The following is a 23,435-nucleotide window of genomic DNA, read 5'->3' as shown; positions in this document are numbered from 1 at the left end:
TTTAGATTTTTATTATTTTATTATTATTAAAGTCAAGATTTTTGTCTTTTTGAAGTTGATGGATTAAATTTTAATATTACGGCGAAAATATTGGTCTTACAAAAATGGTTTTAAGTATTTTTATAATTAATAAATTATTTTATATTTTGATATAATTAAAGCCAAGATTTTTGTCTTTTTGAAGTTAATGGATTAAATTTTGACATTACGGCGAAAATATTGGTGTTAAAAAAAAAAGGTTTTAAACAAAAGTTTTTCGGAAATTTAATTTTTTACAAAAAATTTCTCTTATAATTTTATGCAACCAATACTTTCACTGGAATTCTAAAATTAAGATTCATAATTAATACTTCAATTTTTTGCTAATTAAAAAAAATCTCAATTTGCTTTCTGATTGGTCTTAAGAGAAAATTATGAGACATTTTTTTATAAAATTAAATTTCGACCAACTTTTATTTCAAAATATTTTTTTATAAAACTCCACAAAATTAATTCTTATTTTAAAATTAAGCCAAAAATCCTGCATGTGATTATAATCTTTAAAAACATTACCCAATTTTTTTTTTTTTATAGAAAGAAGTAAAAATGCTGGGAGAGTCAGAATTAAAGAACGTGAAGCAGGGACAAATAGTCCAGCTTCAGCGTAAAGGATTCTTCCGCTGTGACGTACCATATGGACCAATGAGTGACCTGACGAGCAGAGAAAGACCTCTGATTTTATTCTACATCCCTGATGGACACACCAACAGTTCCCCTGTGGCGTCAGCACCTAAAGAAGTTAATACCAAAGAGAGCAACAAAAGTAAAGCGGTAAGTTGCTTATTCATCAATTCTTTCTTACCAACAGAGTCATAACGATGCACAAAAAAAAAAAAAAAATAGAATGCATTTACATTCACTAGTCACTTGATCAGACCACGTGGCCTTACTATCTTTTTGTCTTCCATCTGTGGAATAAAAGTAAAAAAAAAAAAAAAATAATTTTTTAAATAATTCTTAATTATTTTTTACTAATATATTTAAACTTACAGAACGCAGTAAAGTCTCCAGCTAACGGAGCGTCGATATTGGCGGCAATAAAGTCCCAGGGTGACAAGATCAGGAGTTTGAAGTCTTCCAAGGCAGATAAGGAAGCAGTCGAGAAAGAAGTCAAAGCTCTGCTGGCTCTGAAAGCGGATTTCAAGAACGCGACGGGAGTTGAGTGGAAGGCTGACTTGAATCCTTCAGATTTTGAGATTAAAAAGTCGAGTGAATCAGGTGAGTCGCTTAATCAGCAGATATTAGACCAGGGAAATAAAGTGCGAGAGTTGAAAGCTGCAAAAGCTAACAAGGCAGCAATTGATGAGAGTGTTAAGCTTTTATTAAAATTAAAAGCAGATTACAAGGCAGCTACTGGCAAAGATTGGAAGCCTGAGGCGGTTACTAAAGACACTAAAGAAGCTCAGAACAAATCTGGTCCTGATTCTTTGAATCAGAAGATTCTAGACCAGGGAAACAAAGTTAGAGAGCTTAAGACAGCCAAAGCTGACAAAGCTACTGTTGATGAGAGCGTTAAAATTTTATTGAGCTTAAAAGCTGAGTATAAGGCAGCTACTGGCAAAGATTGGAAGCCCGAGGCGACTCCTAAAGACACTAAGGAGGTTAAGAACAAATCTGGACCTGATTCTTTGAGTCAAAAGATTGTAGACCAGGGAAACAAAGTTAGAGAGCTTAAGGCAGCCAAAGCTGACAAAGCTACTGTTGATGAGAGCGTTAAAATTTTATTGAGTTTGAAAGCTGAGTATAAGACAGCTACTGGCAAAGATTGGAAGCCAGAGGCGACTCCTAAAGACACTAAGGAGGCTAAAGACGCGAAAAACAGCCAGAACATGCCCAAAAAACAGGACGGAGATTTGAACCAGCAGATTGTTGACCAGGGAAACAAAGTTCGGGAGCTTAAAGCTGCTAAAGCTGACAAGGCGACAGTTGATGAGAATGTTAAGATTCTCCTGAAGCTTAAAGCAGATTACAAGGCAGCTAATGGCGAGGATTGGAAACCCTCCGCGCCTGTAGAGGACAAGAAGAAGAAAGCCAAAGCTCCAGAAGCTCCTAAAGCAAGCAAACAGGCTCCAAAAGCTTCTAAAGAAGCCGAAAGTGGGAAAACTGGTACCAGGTTGGGTTTAGAGGCTAAAAAAGCTGAAAATTTACCTGATTGGTATTCCCAGGTGATCACCAAGGGAGAGATGATCGAGTACTATGATGTGTCTGGCTGCTACATCCTCCGGCCCTGGAGTTACTCGATCTGGGACAAGATAAAGGACTTTTTTGATAGTGAAATTAAGAAACTAGGTGTCCAAAATTGCTACTTTCCTATTTTTGTGAGCAAAGCAGTGCTGGAGCGTGAAAAGACTCACATTGCGGACTTTGCTCCCGAAGTTGCCTGGGTTACCAAGTCCGGAGACTCGGAGCTAGCTGAGCCAATAGCTATTCGTCCGACTTCTGAGACAGTTATGTATCCCGCTTACGCGAAATGGATCCAATCTTATCGTGATTTGCCGCTTAAGCTCAATCAGTGGAACAATGTCGTGCGTTGGGAGTTCAAACACCCGCAGCCGTTCTTGAGAACCCGGGAGTTTCTTTGGCAGGAAGGTCACTCGGCTTTCTTGACCAAGCCTGAAGCTGATGAGGAAGTCTTGACGATTTTGGAATTGTACGCTAGGATTTATGAAGAGTATCTTGCGATTCCGGTGGTTAGAGGTCGTAAAACAGAAAAGGAAAAGTTTGCAGGAGGAGATTATACCACTACAGTTGAAGCTTTTGTGTCGGCTAGTGGGCGAGCTATCCAAGGCGCTACTAGCCATCATTTGGGGCAGAATTTTTCTAAGATGTTTGATATCAAAGTTGAGGGAGCTGAGGAGGGATGTGAAAAGACTTTTGTGTTCCAAAATTCTTGGGGATTGACCACCAGGACCATTGGAGTCATGGTGATGGTCCACGGTGATGACAAGGGACTTGTTCTTCCACCCAAGGTAGCTTCTGTGCAGATTGTTGTCATTCCTTGCGGAATTACTGCGACTACTACTGCTGAAGAACGCAAGACTCTGATGAAAGAGTGCGAGAAGCTTGAGAAGACTCTTGCTGATGCTGGGTTGCTGGTTAAGGGGGACTACAGGGATAATTATAGTCCCGGGTGGAAGTTCAATCATTGGGAGCTCAAGGGAGTACCGCTGAGAGTCGAGTTGGGCTTTAAAGATCTGGAAAAGTCGCAGGTTACTTTTGTCAGGCGTGATACTCTGGAGAAATCTTTTGTGAAGCAAGAAGTGGTTTGTAAGTTTGCGAAAGAGCTGCTGGAGAGTGTGCAGAGGAGCATGTTTGACAAGGCTAAGAAGGAGCTCAATGATCATTTGAAACATTGTCAAGATTGGAGCGCTTTTTGTGGACACTTGGATAAGAAGAACTTGATCCTTGCGCCGTTCTGTGGGAGGATTGAGTGCGAGGATGAGATCAAGAAGGACAGTGCTAGGGATGAAGCTGAGGAAGCTGGAGCTCCGCTTATGGGCGCTAAGGGACTCTGTATTCCCTTTGAACAACCCAAAGGACAGGATGTTGAGAAGTTGGGGTGTATTCATCCGAAATGTGGAAGCAAAGCCAAGTACTGGACGCTTTTTGGAAGAAGTTATTGAGTTAGTTTTTTATTTTGGGAATTATTGGACTTTTTATTTAAATTTATACTTGCATTTAGGTTTTTTTATTTGAGACGGTTCAAAAGTGAAAGATTTAATTATTCAGAGAGTAGATTGTTTGTAATTAGAAGTAAAATAAAGTTTCATATTTAATTATATTGAAGGTGTAAATCATTTATTATTATTTTTGAAATATTAATAAGAATTTTAAGGAAGAAAAATTGAAAAAGTTTCAGAATGACATTTTTTTATAATAAAATATTAAGCTTTGATTTTTGAAGTTTTAAATTTAATTTTTTTTTTTTTTTAATATTCTTGTCGAGTTTTTAAAAATTTAATTTTTAAAATATTTTTTCAATTTTTTTTTAAATTGACAAAAAAAGTAGAATATATGTGTAGAGATCCACCTCTAAATACGATCCACCTTTCCAAAATATTTAAATAAAAATTTTAGTGTTTACTGAATTTCAAAAGTTGACTGATATTAGAATTTTTTTTAGAACTTTACAGCAATTAAATCATTATTATTATTATGAGTTTTACTTGTATACCGATTTATGGTTTTTACAAGGCTAATTGTCTCAGCATCTCCGCATGTAGTCTCTTTTTCAACTCTTTATTATCAATATATGCTCCGCTCTATATTATCAACACAATCTTTCAACTCTTTTATTATCACCACCCTGATAGCCAAGTTGGCCGCAACTTTCTGTCAATCTACTGCCGCAACTTGTCACCAACTTGGCGGCAACTCTTGGAAAGTAACTCGGTTGGTGTCAACTTGTTCACCAATATATATATATACATAAAAATATATGAAAAAATGATGTGAGTACTCAAATGAAAGGTCTCAATGATTGTAACATCATGATCAGTTTATATCTTTAAAATTATCATAAGTTGACGAAATACAATATAATTTCTTAATTATTGACATTTTTAAAGATATAAGCTCATTCTGATGTTACACTCATCGAGACCTTTCATTTGAGTTCCCATATCAATTTTTCATATATTTATATATATTATATATGTATATATGAAAAATATATCAAAAATGCATGTGGATACTCAAATGAAAGCTCTTGATGAGTGTAACATCATGATAAACTTAAATCTTCAAAAATATCAATAATTAAGAAATGATCTTGTATCTTGTCAACTATTGACATTTTTACAGATATAAGCTCATCTCTATGTTACACTCATTAAGACCTTTCATTTGAGTACCCACATCAATTTTTCATATATTTTATATTTTTATAAATATCATATATATGTATATATGAAAAATATATCAATAATACACATGTGGGTACTCAAATTAAAGCTTTCGATGAGTGTAACATCGGGATGAGTTTATATCTTTAAAAATGTCAATAGTTAAAAAACTACAGTGCAATTTAACACAAGTCATTATTCAACAAACCAAAATTTTATAAGACAAAATTAACCAAAAAACAATCTTTAAATTCTCCAGGATTTGGATAGAAAAAAAATAAAAATCAATTTTATAAGAATTGAGAATAAAAAAATATTTATTTAACAACTTTAATGCTATCAATTAAATCGCTCAAAACAACCATTTGACATTTCTTAGCAATAGACTTCAAAACTTTTATACACTTAATCATTTCATCTTGCGTTACAGTATTTTTATATTCACCCGAACAAGAGCAGTACTCTTTAACATTATCCCTCTGAACTTCCCCACACTTCTTGCACTGCAAGTCCTGCAACACAAAGCCCATGCTCTTTCTGCAAACAGTATCAACCAGAGTGAACTCAATCTCCGCATTATCGTAAGTAGTTTTACAAAGCGGACAATTCCAAACATGAACCCCAGCCTCAATCGTGCGATAAATATCCTTACACAGATCAATATCCCTAGTGTGATTACAGGCCTTGCAGATGATCTCCGGGAGCACGAAAGAAATACAAGGCTCCTTCCACTCAGCTTTGTCGCTGAAGTTCCCAACTTTAATCAGCCTCAAAAGATTCCTCTGCAATTCAAAGACCTCATCTTCGACTTCCTTATCCAGCGACAACACCTTGCAAACAGCCTTAATCAACTCCAACGCCGGGTTGATCTTCATCACTCCAGAGCTACCAAGATCCAGATTAGGAAACTCGTCGCTGGTCAGAACCTTCTCGGGCATTTTTTTATGAATTTTCTGGACAATCTGGAACAGCTTCTGGGACATCTCTCCGTTTATCAGCTTCTTTGCAAACTCCCCAGCGTTCTCCAGAGAGCCTAGACCTAGCTGGCAGATAGTCTGGCTGAAATTATTCTTCCTCCTTCGACTGAGCCTCGGAGTATTGGGGAACTCCATTTGGTTGATGAACTCATAAACTGCGATGATGTATCCCGCAATGACAGCGCTGAAGCTGGCTTGACAAGAAGCTTCTTGGGGCAAAATCTCCATCAAGTTCCAGGTCATGATTACTTCTGGGGTATCACTATCTTCATCTTCTTCATCATCATCATCATCATCATTATCATCATCATCATCATTCCTAACATTTCTTCCCTGACCATCAACAGAATCATTCAACTTGCCCCTGATGCCAGCAAAATTCGCCAAATCCAACCAGACCAAATACTCCCAACAATTCTCATAAGTAATATCAATAGAATGGAACAATTCCTTGTTCTTAATAGTCTGTACCACGAACTCAATATACCCCAACGCGTCGGTAATGGTTCTTTTTTTGGTACAAATAATAATTTTATTAAAATTAGCAAACACTATAATAGACCCAAGTCTCTTGAACTCTGCAATTAATTGAATGAACAATTTCTTCATGTAGGTATGAAGCGTCCTTCTTAACGCAGGGTCATACAACAAAGCATTAGGCGTCCTAAGCCACCTATAAAAGTGAATAATCTGGTAATCCGCGAAGACATTCTTCTGCAAAGTGACTGCTTTCAACCACCCACTAACCATATTCCTCAAGACTTTGAAAGCTGCGCTACAAACAGCTGTCTCGTCGTAACTCGGTATCACAGCTTTGGGATCCCCCGAGACTATGTCTTGCAGCGACGCCTGTGGCGCGACATGGAAGCTAACAAAAGAACTGGTACCGTCCACATCATTAACCTTATTTGACTGCAGAAGAGTGTTAATAGCCAGACTTTCGACCTCCAATTCTACGCAAACGCTGGAAAAAGTTCCAGATTTGTTAGCAGCACAACTGGAACTTTCCTCAAAATCAGTAAGCAAACGATTATCATCATTCTCACTGCCTCCTAAATCAGGCCGCTCGTTCGGCGAGCACCACAGCACGAAATTGTGCTTCTGTAAATTCCGAGCGTAGAACAGATCAGCACCAAAAAGCGTCGCGTCTGCTGGAATGTTCCCCAAAGGAGCTGCGAAAAAGCGACACTGATCTATCATCAGGCTCAATCCATGATTACTCTTCAGAAAATGCTTCACCATAGTCCTAGCGCCGACTCTTTGCCAATCGAGAGTGCTGAAAAGGTGGTCCACATCTGGATTATGAACTGCCACCAGCGGGAATTCGTTCAGCGCCGGCATTTCGCTGCAAAGGTTAGGAATCTCCATCGGAGATTGAACTAACAGCATCGTCGCTCCCTTCATTTCATTTTTGTAAGCTTTAAGAGCTGCTTGCAACTGCCTCTGGACTTGCTGGAGATTAGTTTCAATTCTTACTTCAAAGGTCATGTCTTCGGGGTACAATTCAATGTCTGGATTGTTTTTGATCAAATTCCTCTCGGTTTGGTACAAAGTATTCATATTGGGCATCTGGTTGGTCCTAACAGAGTCGTAGACAAAAATATGCCCTCTTTTACTGGGTCCGAGGAACAATCCCCACATAGACCTCTGACGAGTCGTCGCCCAGTGATGGAACAAGTAGACATACTTAATAACCGAGCGATCTCTCAAGTACATCTCAGCTATTCCAGTCTTCATTTGAAGATGGTGCAAATTAAAAGTATCCGAGCCATCAGCCATGCTTCTCGCAGCCCTAGCATCCACTGTGCAAACGCATCCCAGCTCTAGTATCGCTCTAAAACTCAGAGGCATCTGAGTCTCATAGATTCCTTCGTTCTCTGGCTGGGTCACGTTCTCCATCAGACTCTGGCTGTGCTGCTGATACAGCCCTTCTGGGACAGTATACTGGTACAGGTGATAAACAGGTCTTGAGCGAGGAAGAATTTTGGTACACTTGCGCCAAAGGTCGTTGGCTCCAGGATCACCGCGTTCTTTTCGTGAATTAACATAGAAAATCCTGGGAACTGACAATCTAACTTGATGCAATTCGTTATCTACAAGCGCCCAAACTCTGAAAAGCCCCGGCTCATTGGTCTCCACAATTTGGATTATCTGCCAAGGGTAGTCCAGTAATTTTCGATGCGCTTTGCGGAAGAAACCCGAAATCGTGGAAGTGTTAGCGTTTCTTACAACTCCACGCGCTGTTTCTTCAGCTTGCCCGATCATCCTGATCTTCTTGCGCTGTCTGTCGCCTCGTTGTTTCTTCTGGTAGGCCCACTTTTTTCTATGGAACTCCAGCCAAGATTGAAAATCAGCGTAAGTCTTTCCAGGAGATGGAGGCGCGCCCAGAACTTCTCTCCAGCTTTTCTTCAAGTCTATCTCTTCGCTTTCGGAACCCACGCGCTTTCTTTTCGCTTGAGGAACTGGTCTGATTCGTGAAGTAGAAGCCATGTCTTCAATATCGTTTATCTGAACAGTCTCACTATCACCACATTCATTATCATCATCATCATTATCATCCTGACTAACTTCTCTAACAGAAGCTTTGAAAATATCCGTAATTTTCGTCTGTCTCTTGGTGTCATTTTTATCCAACAATTTCTTATGCAGCCAATCAGGATGTCGAACCCGAGGAACTGGATTAGCAATCCCCTGCATCGCAGCAGGTATCGTAATAATTTTCTGAATGACACTTCCAAGCCTCTCAATGTAGTACCCCCAGTCTAGAATCTCCCGGATATCAAACTCCTGCATCGACGGGTCTTTTAACCACTTGCGCAAGTAGTGTTTAGTAATACTCGGCTCGGACTGGAATATCGCCAAAGGAATGGCTCGTTCTGTAACCGGAGCTCCGTGGGGCTTCTTAGCAATGATATACCTACAAGCAAGTCCAGCGTCTTTCACCATCTGGTCACCCAGAAACTCAGAAAGTCGTTTAGCGGTGGAAATAGATGTCGACTTTTGGGCGCCATAGTCTTCAAGCTTCTTCGACATGGATTTGTTCTCGCTGATCAACTCGAACAGCTCCGAGTCGGGGATATTCGCTCCCTTGGTGTACATTATATCCAACCAGTAATCCGCAACTTCTGCTACCGCTTTATAACACTCCTCTAATGTGGTTCCCTTCAGGAAAGACTCAAAAACTGATGATTGGAAAATTTTAATCAATTGCAACTCTCCACGGCGTTTCACTTCAAAGCCTTTCAATTCCGCCAAAGAACCATCAAAGTTGAACACTGCGTATCGTTTTTTGAGCCTCTTGCCTTCTTCTTTAGCAGCAGGCAGCACCATTGCTAAATAAGGACCATCAATCTCAAAGAAAATAGAATTCTCACTCCTGATTTTATAGTGACCAGTATCTTTGTCTACTAAATCATGATAAACGTCGTTAGTAAACTGGTCTTTGACCATAAAATTAAGCACTGCATTAGGATACGAAATAGTGAGCTTGGATTTTTTTTCATGCCGAGTTTTTACAATAAAATTATCCGGAAAAGAAGCTGGTAAGATACACCAAATTCCATCTGTGTCTAGTTCCAAAGGACGTCCAATTTTTTCAACAATCTTCCTAGCTTCCATGATAATGTGGGCGCCAGTGTAGCAAACAATCCCACCCATCTCCATACTGAACCACCTGGAGCCTCCTCTCATTACATACCCATAAAAAGAGTTCAAAATACACTTATGAGCCAATTGCAAAGAATCATAAAGAACTTCCCTATTTTTCGCAGATTTTATTTCCGCAGCATCATTCTTTTTAACCGCAGCAGCTACTTGTTGCTTCGCAACTTTATTCAAGCCTTTGTACTCATACCTACGATCCCTAAAGGCTCTCACAGTGTCAACATAAAAAGAATTTTCCTTCTGACACACCGTCTGGGTCCGTTCTTCCATCTTAGTAATTTTGACCTTTTTATAGACTTTTTTGCAGTACTGCTCCAGACGTTTCTTCTCATAACTAGCACGATCCACTGGCGGGAGCTGATGAAACGCTCTTTTGGGTCCTCCAGGAAAAGCCGGAGGAAATTTCTCAGTCTCCAATTGCTGCTGGATACGTTGATACTCGCTGAGACTAGCAGCTAGGTACTCTCCACGCCACATCCACTTCATGTCGCGCTTGCACAGCGCTCCAGGACGATTGTAATCACAAGCAGCGCAAACAGTCTCGTCAACCATGGCAGAAGGTTGCAGCCGATTCGTTAGAATAATATTGGGATACATCGCACCAACATCTAAATGATAAATCACCGGTTTTTCCAATCTCAGCGGCTGGTTCTTCAAATCCATCAACTTTTCCCTAATCGCGTCAGCAACTTCTTCAAAATTATCCACCAGATCCAACGGAACGTTCTCTTCCTCCTGGATTGCGTGCTTTAGAGTATTATCCACGCTACTAATCAATTCATCAACTGCACTGGTGACTATCTTAAACCTATAAGGGATATCCGCCCGGAAAATACCAGACTCCAACGCTTCTACATGACCTCCCACGTAAGTTTCCTGATTAAGCACATGTCCATCAGTCGTCAATTTATTCAGCTCATTTTCTTTCTTGTTAGGAAAGATAATGTTAGCCTTAAAAGCTTCCACCATCAGCAGAGACTCACACAAAGTTCCCGAGCCTTTTCTCAGGACTTCATCAGGATTCATGGGGATAATTGTGCACAACGCGAAGATAAACGGATGGACGTACTTCTGATACAAGTAATAAGTAGCAACTGCGTCAGAGACTGAGTAGTTAGCTAAAGACTCTGGCTGTTCGACTGCCAGCTTGCACATCTCCTCCGGATCAACTTCTACCGGATTGTACCTCAACTTGGACTTGGTCACTGCTTTAAGACCCTGAGACCCGACTGGTAAGTAAGAATCGCGCTTTACCCAAGACAGACAGTCCATGTGGCTAGCAGGCCTGCTGGCAAAATTACCATCCCGGTTCTTAGCAAACCCTATCTGGTCCTTCATATTTAACCCGTGAATCGCAGCTCTTGTCTCCACGAACGGCCAGTCGAAGAAGTCGCCGTTGTAGGAGACGAAAATGTGAGGACGGATGTCGAGAATGTGTTGGAAGAATTTTTCAATTGTAGCCTTCTCATTGGGCTCGTTAAAAACTTGGAACTTACCTTCGAATTCTGGAGATGGAGTGTACTCGAAGTCTTCGATGTCCATGGAGATGATCTCGCGGTTGGTGATCAGGTACCCGGCGCCGTCGATCATGTAGGATATCATCATAATTTGATCAAAGTTCGCATCGGGGAACTTCAGGGGGAGCTTCGTGGTCTCGATATCATACGCCAGGACAATTGGGTCGATAGTTTCGATTATGTCCGTCCTTCTGGTGATGATTGGAGGATCTGTACCCCGGGTCTTGATGGAGTACCAGCAACCGACGTAGATGTTCAAGTCTATTGAGACACGGATGTGGTGAGGGACATCGTGCTCGCGGATGTCCACGATGTTGTCCATGTGGTCAATGATCTTCTTGAGGCTCTGCTCATCCGCGTCGTCGTTGTCCTCCAGCAACTCGGAATAGCACGACTGGGTCTTTTCTCTGTCGCGGCTTAGCTTCACTGCGTGACGGATCTGCTTTTTGACCTTGGTCATGTCTACGATGTTGGAGAAGGAGAGCTTCAAGTATTTTTGTTGGATACCTGCTAGGTGGTTGGGCAGGTCCAGGTCTTCTTTGCGGACTATCTCGATCTTGCTGACGATTCCGCTGTACTTTTTCTGGAGGAAGATTGAAAGCTCCTGCTCGGTGTCTTTGCGGCAGAGGATGTAGAAGTAGGGGTGGTAGGGCATTGATACTTTGAAGCGCGTACAGTCTTCTTCGAGGAAGTAGTAGTCCACGCCGCTGGTCAGTCTTTTGTCTTCTTCGACGATTTCAGTGACGTGCATGTTTATTAGGTAGCCTACGCGTTCTCGGTTGTCGCTGACTCGGTAGAACCCGTAGAGATTGTCGATGTGGATGTTCTCGTTTGCTTGTCTCAGGCGAATGTCTGCTGCGTTTTCTCGAGGACCCTCGGCTCCTGGTTCCCAGGTTTTCTTTTTTTCTGATTTTTCTGAACGGTACTTGCCGGTATTTACTGATGCCATTGTGGGAGTTCTGGAAAATTTATTAAATTTGATAAGTTTTTAATTATTACTAACAATCTTGCAGTCACTGTGTGACTGCCGTGACTTGTAAACTATAAATAAATAAAATTTTGCTTTATTAAATAATGACTTTTGTTAAATTGCACTGTACTTCTTTAACAATTGATGATTTTAAAGATATAAACTCATCCAGATGTTACACTCATCAAGAGCTTTCATTTGAGTACCCACATGCATTTTTGATATATTTTTCATATATACATATATATAATATATATAAATATATGAAAAATTGATGTGGGTACTCAAATGAAAGGTCTTGATGAGTGTAATGTCGGGGTGAGCTTATATCTTTAAAAACGTCAATAATTAAGAAATTATATTGTATTTTGTCAACTTATGATATTTTTTAAAATATAAGCTCATCCCGATGTTACACTCATCAAGAGCTTTCATTTGAGTACCCACATGCATATTTGATATATTTTCATATATACATATATATAATATATATAAATATATGAAAAATTGATGTGGGTACTCGAATGAAAGGTCTTGATGAATGTAACATCGAGATGAGCTTATATCTCTAAAAATGTCAATAGTTCACAAGATATCAGGTCATTTCTTAATTATGTATCTAGAGATAGAGCTTTTTCGAATGCAACCTAGATACTTATCATCATAAATTGACTATGGGTGAGAATGATAAGAAACCTTGAAAAAACATAACTCCAGGTCAAGACCTTTCTAATGATACCAAATTTAACCTTAAGAACCCATCTTATTATAAAATACATTTTTCTTATTCTTGTAATAATATAGATGATATTGAAATTTTTACTCTGGATATTTTTTTTTATTCTTATTAAATAATAACAGAAGTCTAGAAAATTAATTGTAAAACATTGCATGATACTGAAATCAGCTGACATCTGACAATTTTTTTTTAAATAAAAATTTATGGAAAAATTTGCACTTGTAATTTTTTATAATTTCAGACTTTCTTCTCAATTTAAGTAATATAAATTATCAACAGGTGTATTGCACATGAACACCATGTGTAGCTTTTTATTAAAAAAAATAACTTGCTAAATAAATTTGTCATTAATTATATTTATCATGATTTAATTAATAAAATATATTGGGATACTTACTTTAATTAATTAATGAAGAAAAATAACAAGTAATATGAATATTAAATAATATAAACAATAAATAATAAATATTTTTTTACAGTAGTATCAACTGTCAGCGACTGTTTACATTCTCCATCTTGGTTATGTGTTATGGAGTTTACGCGCCAAAATTATTATTTTTTTTTATTGGAAGAAAAAATTACACAAAGATGGCGTTTGGGTAGTCCCAATGCTGCCACATATACAAAATACAATACTGTGTCTTAAAATTTATATGGTACAGTTACACACTTGTTGTTCAAATTAAAATTACATATTAATTTAAATACAATTAAAATAAAATACATATTTAAATAGAGTATACGATAAATATTTATAAAAAATACATTTAAATATAAATTATATTTTTTAGGTACAAAGTTTTATATAAAATACATATTTTAACACAGTGTTATCTTCCAAAGAAACTAATCTGAAATCTTATATTAATATAAATACAAAAATGGAATTGAGTTTATGAATCTGGACATTTTTAGTCACTTTTACATTTTCTTTAAAAAAAAAAAAAAAAAAAAAAAAAAAAATTATTTAAGACATGAAAGAGATAAAAAAATAGAAACAAGAGTATATCTTATATAAATATGTCCAGTGAAACCGCCAAAATTATCAATCTCCTAAACTTGTACTACCATCAAGTAGATAATTACAAGAAATAAAATAAAAATCAAATTTTTGCTTTTCAAAATAAATTTTTTTTGAGTCATTTTTATCTTTATAAAAAAATTAGAATCAATTATATTTCTAGTAATTAAAAAAACTACAGCATAGTTTTCATAGTTATGGTCGGCCATTTTCGAAAAATTATTTTGTAATGAAAAATATATAGGGCCTCCATAATCGGCACAACTAGTAAAACAGATTCCCGCCTTTTGGATCTTATTGTGCATAACATAATATATAGAGCACCACTATAGCTAATTAAATACCTAGGACAAATGTAAATAATATTCCATAAAATAACATTCGGCATTGAGCACGTCCAGATATTATATTTGATTAATTAATTAATAAAATAAATATTAAATAAAAAAAATGCAGAGGGAAGAAGAGGAACCAGAACCTTATGGAGGCTGGCTCGGAGGTATATTTTTTTATTTTATAATCATGAATTTAAACAATTTTTTAATCGCCAACTAAAATAAAGAATTATTAGAAATAAATTTTTTATCCGAAGTTTTCAGATATTTTTAATTTTTTTTTTTTTTTTCCAAGTTCTTTCTAATCAAAAAACATTTTTTTTTTACAGGAGTACAAGACCTTAATCTCGATCCAGAATGCAGCAACATTTGCACATTGTTGCAAAAAATGATGTTTTTGAGTGAGAAGTTATTGGATCTAGGAATGAAATATTATGATAAGGGCACTGGTAGCACTGTAGAAGAGCAAATATGGAATTTTCTCATGAGAAAAGACATGGCCACTGGCAATTTTCACTGCCGTAACTTCTACTTACCCTGCTGCGAACATAAAACAATTGATATTTACAAAAGTACAACGCCAAAATCTTGAACCAGTATGCAATATTTGCACATTATTACAAAGAATTGTGTTGTTGGAATGAGAAGTTATTAGAATGGCGAATTCCAATGTCGTAACGTCGATTTGCCAAGGAGTGAACACACAATAAATTTTATAAATAGAATCAATTACTGCTTGAATTTATCAAGATACATCCAATCGACAAATGTAAATAACATTCCATAAAATAACATTCGGCATTGAGCACGTGCAGATATTACATTTGATCAATTAATTAATAAAATAAATATTAAATAAAAAAAATGCAGAGGGAAGAAGAGGAACCAGAACCTTATGGAGGCTGGCTCGGAGGTATATTTTATTTTATAATCATGAATTTAAACAATTTTTTAATCGCCAACTAAAATAAAGAATTATTAGAAATAAATTTTTTATCCGAAGTTTTCAGATATTTTTAATTTTTTTTTTTTTTTTCCAAGTTCTTTATAATCAAAAAACATTTTTTTTTTACAGGAGTACAAGACCTTAATCTCGATCCAGAATGCAGCAACATTTGCACATTGTTGCAAAAAATTATGTTTTTGAGTGAGAAGTTATTGGATCTAGGAATGAAATATTATGATAAGGGCACTGGTAGTACTGTAGAAGAGCAAATGTGGAATTTTCTCATGAGAAAAGACATGGCCACTGGCAATTTTCACTGCCGTAACTTCTACTTACCCTGCTGCGAACATAAAACAATTGATATTTACAGGAGTACAACGCCAAAATCTTGAACCAGTATGCAACATTTGCACATTATTACAAAGAATTGTGTTGTTGGAATGAGAAGTTATTAGACTGGCGAATTAATACGAAAATAAAAATAATTTTTTACTTACTTAATTTCTTAACAGAACGGCGCGGTTCAGAAACTATCTGTTGAGTTTATGGTTTTGACTCGGCACTGTAAAAACTAAGTTGTTAAATTATTTAATTTAGAATAAACATTGCATCTCTCGATTATAAAGAAAGTTCTGTAGTGAAATAAGAAATTAATAATAGCAATTAACGCATATAAATTATAATTACATTGAAAATGGATTAATTAGTTCAAGTTCATTAGTGTTTTTGTCCAAATAATCGAGGTAACTGTTCAAACTCTGATAATCGATAATCCTTTCATAAATATGAGGAGAATTTGAACAAAAATCATCTCCTGACTCAGTGACTTTATTATCAAATTTTCCCAAATCATTTTTCATTAGTTCCATCAATTTACATTTGTCGATATAATTAAAGTTATGGTGGTGGAGCCAGAAGGCTATAGATTTTTCCCAATAACGTTGGATTTCCTTGTCTAAAAGTTTAACCATGGCATTACACTTATCGCAGCGACATGTAGACTTTATGCCATTTTTAGCCACTAGAAAAAGTTCAATTGTGAATTAATAAATAAATAATAAATATTTTAAGAAGTCGTATAATTTATTAGAAAAATAAAAATTATTTATTTCTTACTAATTTCATCTACAGACCGGGGCGATTCAGAACCCATCAGGTGAAATGGCTTTGGCATGGCTCTATAAAATTAAGTTAACTTAATTAACAATTAATTGTTATAATTATTCACTTTAAATTGAACACTACAGGTTTATTATCAATAATTTTCAACACAGAAATTACGTAAGAATAATAGTAAAAATAATAAATAAAGAGCAGTTGGCGCGACACCAAAAGATCCAGGTTCGATTCCTGGTCTGAGCATTTCCGAGTTATTATTTTTTCGGTGGCCGAAAAAAGTCTCACTGAATAAAGAATATAACATCTTTGCTTAATCTTAAATTAAAATAAAGATTTTTAATTGTTAGATATATTCACCCAAGGATGGTATGAGTGCTCATACCGACAATAATGTGGTGAAAATAAATAATAAGTAAAAATTAAAATTTAAAGAATTTAATAAATAAAAATTTAATGTAAAATTTAAAAATTAAAATTTAAAGAATTTAATAAATAAAAAAATTTAATGTAAAATTTAAAAATTAGTCTAACATCAATTTGGATCGGGGATAATGGCTTTGAAATTTAGAACTCTTTATTTAGTAAAAACACCGATCTTCGGAAAAAATAGTAAATTATAGTAATAATAATAATAATAATAATAATAATGCGTATGAAAATTAACGTAGTTCAAAAATATTAAAAAATAATATATTATGCATAATTTGTGAATTTTTGAGGCTACCTAGCTCCTCGGTCACGCCTCTACGGCAGCAAGTCTTAACCAAGCGCTCGAAGCGCCCACCACTACAACAAACTATAAATTTGATTAATTTCATTGAACAATCACGAACAAACATTTTGGCAAAAAAAAATTGATTTTTCCCCGCCAACTTAAAAGAACCACCAATTTTTAGGTCGAATAAAGTTATTTATTATTTTATCACATTTGTGTTAAATTACTTAAGTATTTTTTTACATCTATTTGATTACATATATAAGCATTGATATTTGTTACTTTTCTTATAAATTACATTATTTAAAATTTAATTTTTTTGTATTTGTAGACAATTAATTATCTATTAAAATAATTTTTCAAGTTTTATGACTAGAATATTTTTAAGCGAAAATACTGTGCGTAAAAATATATTATATATATAATTGTGAAAAAAAGTGATATAAATAAATAATCTAAATATTGAATAATTGAATACAATTAGAACACTTTAGAGTTATTAAATTCGTACTATCATTTGTACTTATTAAAGATATTACTATCTTTTTAAAGATTTATAAAGTGATACTGAATTATACAGACATAAAAAAATTTTTTTCAATTTTTCTAACAAGAAAAAAATTTCACAAGTAAAAATTTTAAGTGAATTAAAAAAAAATTTTTTTTTTTATAATAATTAATTCGTTATAAAAATTTCAAGAATTATTATATGTCTGCTAATTTGAGTATAATTTTTTTAAAAAATTCATAAAAGAAAATAATTGTTACGATTGTCATATTATTCATTGGCAAAAATTTCGTCAAATGATTGACTGACTAGTTATCCAGTATTTTAGATAGAAATTGAATATTAGCCATTTTATTCGATGTAATTAAAATGTAAATGCTAATAATCCACGCGAAAAATAATAATCAGTCTTTGAGGATGTGCATAAAAATATATCCTCTAGTGAACGAAAAAGTGAGCAACCTTAATTTTCTTCCAAGGCATCAGGATCTTTGCCTTGCAACTGAGCAATCAACGCCTTGAGAGATTTAATCTTTAGATTGAGTTGTCTTCGTTGGTCCTGTAAGCTCTTAATCTGTTTAGATTTTCTCAAGTCTGTGGTTTTTATCAACTTGAGAACTCGCTCAGCTTTCGAAGGAGTTGACAAGTCTTCTAGCGTTATTTCCGAGATATAACGAGGTCGATAAAATATTCGTTGTTTCTTCGGGACCTCAATGTTGTCATCAAGATCTAGATAAATAATTTTGAGCAATAATTAAAATTAAAATTTAATGTGGGTATAGTTGAAGATATTACCTCCGATTTCATTTATTAGCTCGTCGATGAGTTCTTCGACAGATGACTGGAGCGTAATGTCAGGATCGTTTCTCTTTTTGGCAGCTTTAGCAGCTTCATCGATTTCTTTTATCACTAAAGGATTAGACAACAATTTTGTGGGCACAGCTCCCGATTTTAAGAATGATTTTTTTATTCCAGAAGAACAACTGATCATGTCAGCTGCTGTAAAGTGCATTGAGCAAATACATATTCTTGAAACATCGTCTTCTGAAGTTAATCCGCAGATATCTAGCCATTTTTGTCTTACTATTTCATCTTTTGGAAATCTAAAATTTATTTTCACATTTTTATAAAATTCATACATCACAGATAATTTTAATAAAAATTAATTTAGCAGATATTTAATTAAATTTTAAGAATTTTTCTAACAAATAAATTTTGGCAAAAAAATTGACATTTAAAAAAATTTTTAAAAATTAAAAATGAAATTTTTTTAAAATAATTTTTTGAATAAATTTGTTTGTTAATTAAAATCAAAAAATGGTCAAGTACTTGCTCATTTTTATTTTATATATATTATGATACTGAAATCAGCTGATATCTAACAATTTTATTGATTTTTATTAAAAATTAATTATAAAAAAAAAATAACATTTAATTTAGCTGTCACTTGACAGTTTTTTAATTTTCTTTAACACAAAAATTTCTTCCAAAAAATTATTTTTAAAAAATTGCATTTTTAATTTTATTAAATTTCTACAAGTCCATTTTTTTAATAACTTTTTTTTGCCATAATTTATTTGTTAAAGAAAATTTAAAAAATTGTCGTGACCGCTAAATTTAATTTTATTGAAAAAATTTTTACAAATTAATAAAAAAAATTTTTCATTTGTAAAAAATTTAAAGAACTATAAGTGCAATTTTTTAAAAATATTTTTTTGTTATAATTTAATTATTTAAAAAAAATCGAAAAATTAAACATGTCGGTTAACTTTAGTATTATTAAAAATTGACAGATGTATTTTAATTTTAGTACAATAAATTTTTAAATGTTTTCTAAAGAATTAAAAAAATAAAAAATTTTAAGCGAAAACTAAAATTTTAAGTATATTGATTTTTAACTTTAAGCCAAAAATGAGTCAGCTAATGATTGCAAACATCTAGAAAAAATAAGACAAATAAATAATTCATGACTTAAAAAAAAAAAAATTACTTATGAAATGAAATCTTATCAGCTTTCGATGGTTTCCGATCACAAAGAAAACAAAGTTTAACCATTTCTAAAATATTGAGCAAATAACTTAGCGTTTAATGTTTACTTGTCAGTTGTATGTCATCATACCTGTCAAATAATTATCATGTCACATAATACCGCGCGCATGCGCATTAAACAATTTTATCAATCGGTAACTAACACTTGTGATAAAGTAATAAATAATAAATGACATATCTTAGTCATCAATTACTCCTGAATTAACATTAAATTAAATTTTAATCTCTTACGTCATTAGTTTTGTAATAAATTGATCTAATTACTTCGCAGTTGTTATCTCAATGACAGTTCTCGGTATAAATGCGTTTTAAATAATATTTAGTTGGTGTTTTTATCCACAAGATGGCGGCAGTTAGAATTTATAAGATGGGAGTTCTGTGCACAACATAAAAAAAATAATAAAAAAAAATATATATAACCGAGATCTGTCAAAAGTAATTAACGAAAAATGTAATGTAATAAATAACGCTTATCAGATTATTAATATTAAATAATTAATTTAAAAATATTTATACTGATAATATTTATTTTAATTATTCAGTTGATAAATATATACATATATTATTGCATGTGTTCGGTGTATTTTATTACATTGCCATGCCGATTTGGTAACAAGTAATTAATAATTGTAATATAATGTGTGTGATAACTATTACAATAAGCTAATAATTATTATATTAGTTAGTATATTTATACAATGAAGATTTTCGGGACAGAACAATCAATTTTAATTGCTCAGTATTTTATTCTTGTTATTAAATGGTAAAATGGTGAGTACTAATTATTTTATCTGTTATCAGTTTTTATTTTATTAACATTAACAATTGCCTGGCTTTAAATGGGTGTGATAATTTCCAGTGTAAGATGAGATAATTATTTATTGTATTTTTTTAGGGTGCAAATATATCGCAGCTAGAGAGAAATATTGGAGCTGATCAATTTCCACCCAATGAACATTATTTTGGTCTTGTTAATGTAAATATTGGTTTTAATTAATCTGTTTTTTTTTTTTATTTTTATTTTTAATATTTATTATTATAAATAATGGATATAAAGTTAGCCGACATCTAAAAATTTTTATGATTTTTTTATTAAAAAATTATTACAAAAATCTTTTCATTTGTTAAAAACTTCAAAAATTATAAGTGCAATTTTTAAAAAATATTTTTGAGTTATAATTTAATAAATTAAGCAAAATAAAAAAATCAAAAATGTTGGCTAACTTTATTATTATTTATAAATATTTTTATTAATTTTTTTTTTTTTCAGTTTGGAAATACATGCTACAGTAACTCAGTTTTGCAGGCCTTGTATTTTTGCAGGCCATTTAGGGAAAAAGTATTAGAATATAAAGCAAGAAATAAAAGAACCAAAGAAACATTATTGACATGTTTAGCAGATCTGTTTTACAGTATTGCAACTCAGAAAAAGAAAGTCGGTTCAATTGCGCCAAAAAAATTTATTGCTAGATTGAGGAAAGAAAAAGGTAACAAAGTTTATTTTTAATTATTATTATTATAACTATTATTAGTGATAAGTGATAATTTCATTTGATTACATTTTTTTTTAGTATTGTATTTATAATAAAAATTATTATAATGTTTTATTAATAATGTAAATTTTTCAGAGGAGTTTGATAATTATATGCAACAAGATGCTCATGAATTTTTAAATTTTCTTATCAACCACATTAATGAAATTATACTCGGTATGTATAATAAATTATTTTTATTTATATTTATTGATTATAAATTATAATGATTAATATTTATGGTTGTTCAGCGGAAAGAAATCAAAGCAAAGCAGCTACTGGAAAAGGCGGAGCTGGTGATGCTGGAACACCGCCAGAACCAACATGGGTACACGAGATATTCCAAGGTATCTTGACATCAGAAACTCGTTGCCTTAACTGTGAGACTGTATCAAGCAAGGATGAAGATTTTTTCGACCTACAAGTTGATGTTGATCAGAACACATCCATAACTTACTGCCTCAAGTGTTTTTCTAATACTGAAACTCTTTGTAGTGATAATAAATTCAAGTGTGATCATTGTAGTAGTTATCAAGAAGCCCAAGTATGTATTATTTATAATAATAATAATAATAATAATAATAATAATAATAATAATAATAAATTCAAGAGTTTTATTATTATTATTACTATCATTATCTCTAATTTTTTTAATGTAATCAATAATAATAATAATAATAATAAATTTTCACGTCATTGTTATTATTATTATTATTGATTGATTGAATTAGATAAATTAGATATAATAATAATAATAATTTTTTATTTAATGTATTTAATATATCTATATGTACATATAAGGTAAAAGCCCCAATATATGATCATGTACCAGTATATGATCACTCCATGTATTTGTATATCTATACTCACAAATATAGGTATACAAATACATGGAGTGATCATATACTGGTACATGATCATATATAGGGGCTTTTACCTTATATATATTTGACTTGAAGATCGGTGTTTATTGATAAAGATAGATAGTTATTATTATTATTCTAAGCCGAATACTCCCGAACCAAATTCTTGAAGAATGAATAATTTTTTATTATTACTTCTTCACCATAATATTTTATCGGTATGAGGTCTCATACCATCAGAGAAAATTTAGGTGAAATTCACAATTAAAATTCGTTTATCGACAATTATTGTTAGAGAAAGATGTAATTTTTTTAATCAGTGTAGCTTTTTCAATAACTGAAAAAATAATTCAGACAGCCCAGACCAGGACTCGAACCTGGATTTAGATCTTTTGGTTTGATTTGTTTATCAATGAACACCGATCATGGAGTCAAATATATATATATATATTAAATACCTTACATATTGAAAGCCTTGGCCAAAAGAGACTTACTCAGTGGAACTTAATAGGTAACTGGAAGGTAGTTACGGACAGTGTCTCGGATAGCTTAAATGGTAGAGCATTTAGCGCGTAACCAAAAGATCCAGGTTCGAGTCCTGGTCTGGGCTGTCTGAATTATTTTTTCAGTTATTGAAAAAGTTACACTGAGTAAAAAAATTACATCTTTCTCTAACAATAATTGTCGATAAATGAATTTTAATTGTGAATTTCATCTAAATTTTCTCTGATGGTATGAGACCTCATACCGATAAAATATTATGGTGAAGAAGTAATAATCAAAAATTAGTCATTCTTCAAAAATTTAGATCGGGAGTATTCGGCTTAGAATAATAACTATCTATCTTTATTATTATTAATAATAATAATAATAATAATAATGTAAACACTTATTATTATATTTTGGTTGTAATTATATTTTTTAAAATTATTAATAATTTTTACAGAAACGAATGAGGTTGAAAAAATTACCAATGATCCTCGCACTTCATTTAAAGAGATTCAAGTATGTAGAGCAGTATAATCGACACATTAAAGTATCCCACAGAGTTGTGTTTCCATTGGAGTTAAGGTTATTTAATACTGTAAGTATTAACTTATTCAGCAGTTGAATAATAAACTTATCTTGCATTTAAATAATTTATTTTGTTAACTCAACTATTTTTTTTTATAAATAGAGCGACGATGCTGTTAATCCAGATCGTCTTTATGATTTGGTTGCTGTTGTGATACATTGTGGAAGTGGGCCTAATCGTGGACACTATATTTCTATTGTTAAGAGTCATGGTTTCTGGTTACTGTTTGATGATGACGCAGTTGATGTAAGCATAATTAATTTAATTATATACTTATAACTTATAAATAATCGGAGTTTTTAAAATTGTAAAATAAAATTTCAGAAAATCGATGCATCGAATATAGCAGACTTCTATGGACTGACGTCCGACATCCACAAGACATCAGAAACTGGATACATATTATTCTATCAATCACGGGACTGTAATTAATTTACTGTAAATAATTTATTCACGGTAAAGTATCAATTTTATTTTATTAAAATTGATACCACTCGTACTACGTAATTAATGGTATAGAAAA

At 33.2% G+C, this 23,435-nt stretch overlaps 6 protein-coding genes across 9 annotated transcripts in view; 3 read left to right on the top strand and 3 right to left on the bottom strand.

Annotated features, from left to right (window-relative positions):
- Positions 1-21,701, top strand: part of LOC123271799 (bifunctional glutamate/proline--tRNA ligase) — a 26,691-nt gene extending 4,990 nt beyond the window's left edge. Inside the window, exons 5-7 of one of the 4 annotated variants that reach the window (XM_044738213.1) lie at positions 574-810; positions 1,032-3,682; positions 21,682-21,701. In XM_044738213.1, coding sequence (XP_044594148.1) covers positions 574-810; positions 1,032-3,662 — 2,868 coding nt within the window. In that variant the 3' untranslated portion in view covers positions 3,663-3,682; positions 21,682-21,701. Of the gene's footprint in view, positions 1-573; positions 811-1,031; positions 3,821-21,681 lie in introns of those variants that run through there. The other 3 variants (XM_044738214.1, XM_044738215.1, XM_044738212.1) reach the window with 3 other exon arrangements.
- Positions 5,143-13,282, bottom strand: LOC123271798 (DNA polymerase epsilon catalytic subunit 1). Its single transcript, XM_044738211.1, has 2 exons — positions 13,147-13,282; positions 5,143-11,999 (listed from the first exon to the last, which is right to left on the bottom strand). Exon 2 carries the CDS (start codon positions 11,987-11,989, stop codon positions 5,201-5,203), a length of 6,789 nt encoding a protein of 2,262 aa, XP_044594146.1. The 5' UTR covers positions 11,990-11,999; positions 13,147-13,282; the 3' UTR covers positions 5,143-5,200.
- LOC123271803 lies at positions 14,075-15,086 on the top strand. The gene is made up of 2 exons (XM_044738220.1): positions 14,075-14,269; positions 14,435-15,086. Exons 1-2 carry the CDS (start codon positions 14,221-14,223, stop codon positions 14,695-14,697), a joined length of 312 nt encoding a protein of 103 aa, XP_044594155.1. The 5' UTR covers positions 14,075-14,220; the 3' UTR covers positions 14,698-15,086.
- On the bottom strand, positions 15,720-16,246 carry LOC123271802. The gene is made up of 2 exons (XM_044738219.1): positions 16,168-16,246; positions 15,720-16,072 (listed from the first exon to the last, which is right to left on the bottom strand). Exons 1-2 carry the CDS (start codon positions 16,223-16,225, stop codon positions 15,735-15,737), a joined length of 396 nt encoding a protein of 131 aa, XP_044594154.1. The 5' UTR covers positions 16,226-16,246; the 3' UTR covers positions 15,720-15,734.
- LOC123271801 lies at positions 17,588-19,505 on the bottom strand. Its single transcript, XM_044738218.1, has 3 exons — positions 19,384-19,505; positions 18,189-18,496; positions 17,588-18,122 (listed from the first exon to the last, which is right to left on the bottom strand). The coding sequence occupies exons 1-3, from the start codon at positions 19,446-19,448 to the stop codon at positions 17,857-17,859; spliced, it is 639 nt and encodes a 212-aa protein (XP_044594153.1). The 5' UTR covers positions 19,449-19,505; the 3' UTR covers positions 17,588-17,856.
- On the top strand, positions 19,968-23,435 carry LOC123271800 (ubiquitin carboxyl-terminal hydrolase 46). Its single transcript, XM_044738217.1, has 8 exons — positions 19,968-20,213; positions 20,338-20,418; positions 20,713-20,929; positions 21,071-21,151; positions 21,226-21,518; positions 22,784-22,921; positions 23,015-23,158; positions 23,237-23,435. The coding sequence occupies exons 1-8, from the start codon at positions 20,211-20,213 to the stop codon at positions 23,342-23,344; spliced, it is 1,065 nt and encodes a 354-aa protein (XP_044594152.1). The 5' UTR covers positions 19,968-20,210; the 3' UTR covers positions 23,345-23,435.

This window comes from Cotesia glomerata, linkage group LG9 (assembly GCF_020080835.1).
Source record: "Cotesia glomerata isolate CgM1 linkage group LG9, MPM_Cglom_v2.3, whole genome shotgun sequence".
Lineage (NCBI taxonomy): Eukaryota > Metazoa > Arthropoda > Insecta > Hymenoptera > Braconidae > Cotesia > Cotesia glomerata.
Note: the sequence above shows the minus strand (reverse complement) of the source record. Positions and strands in the feature narration are given on the sequence as shown.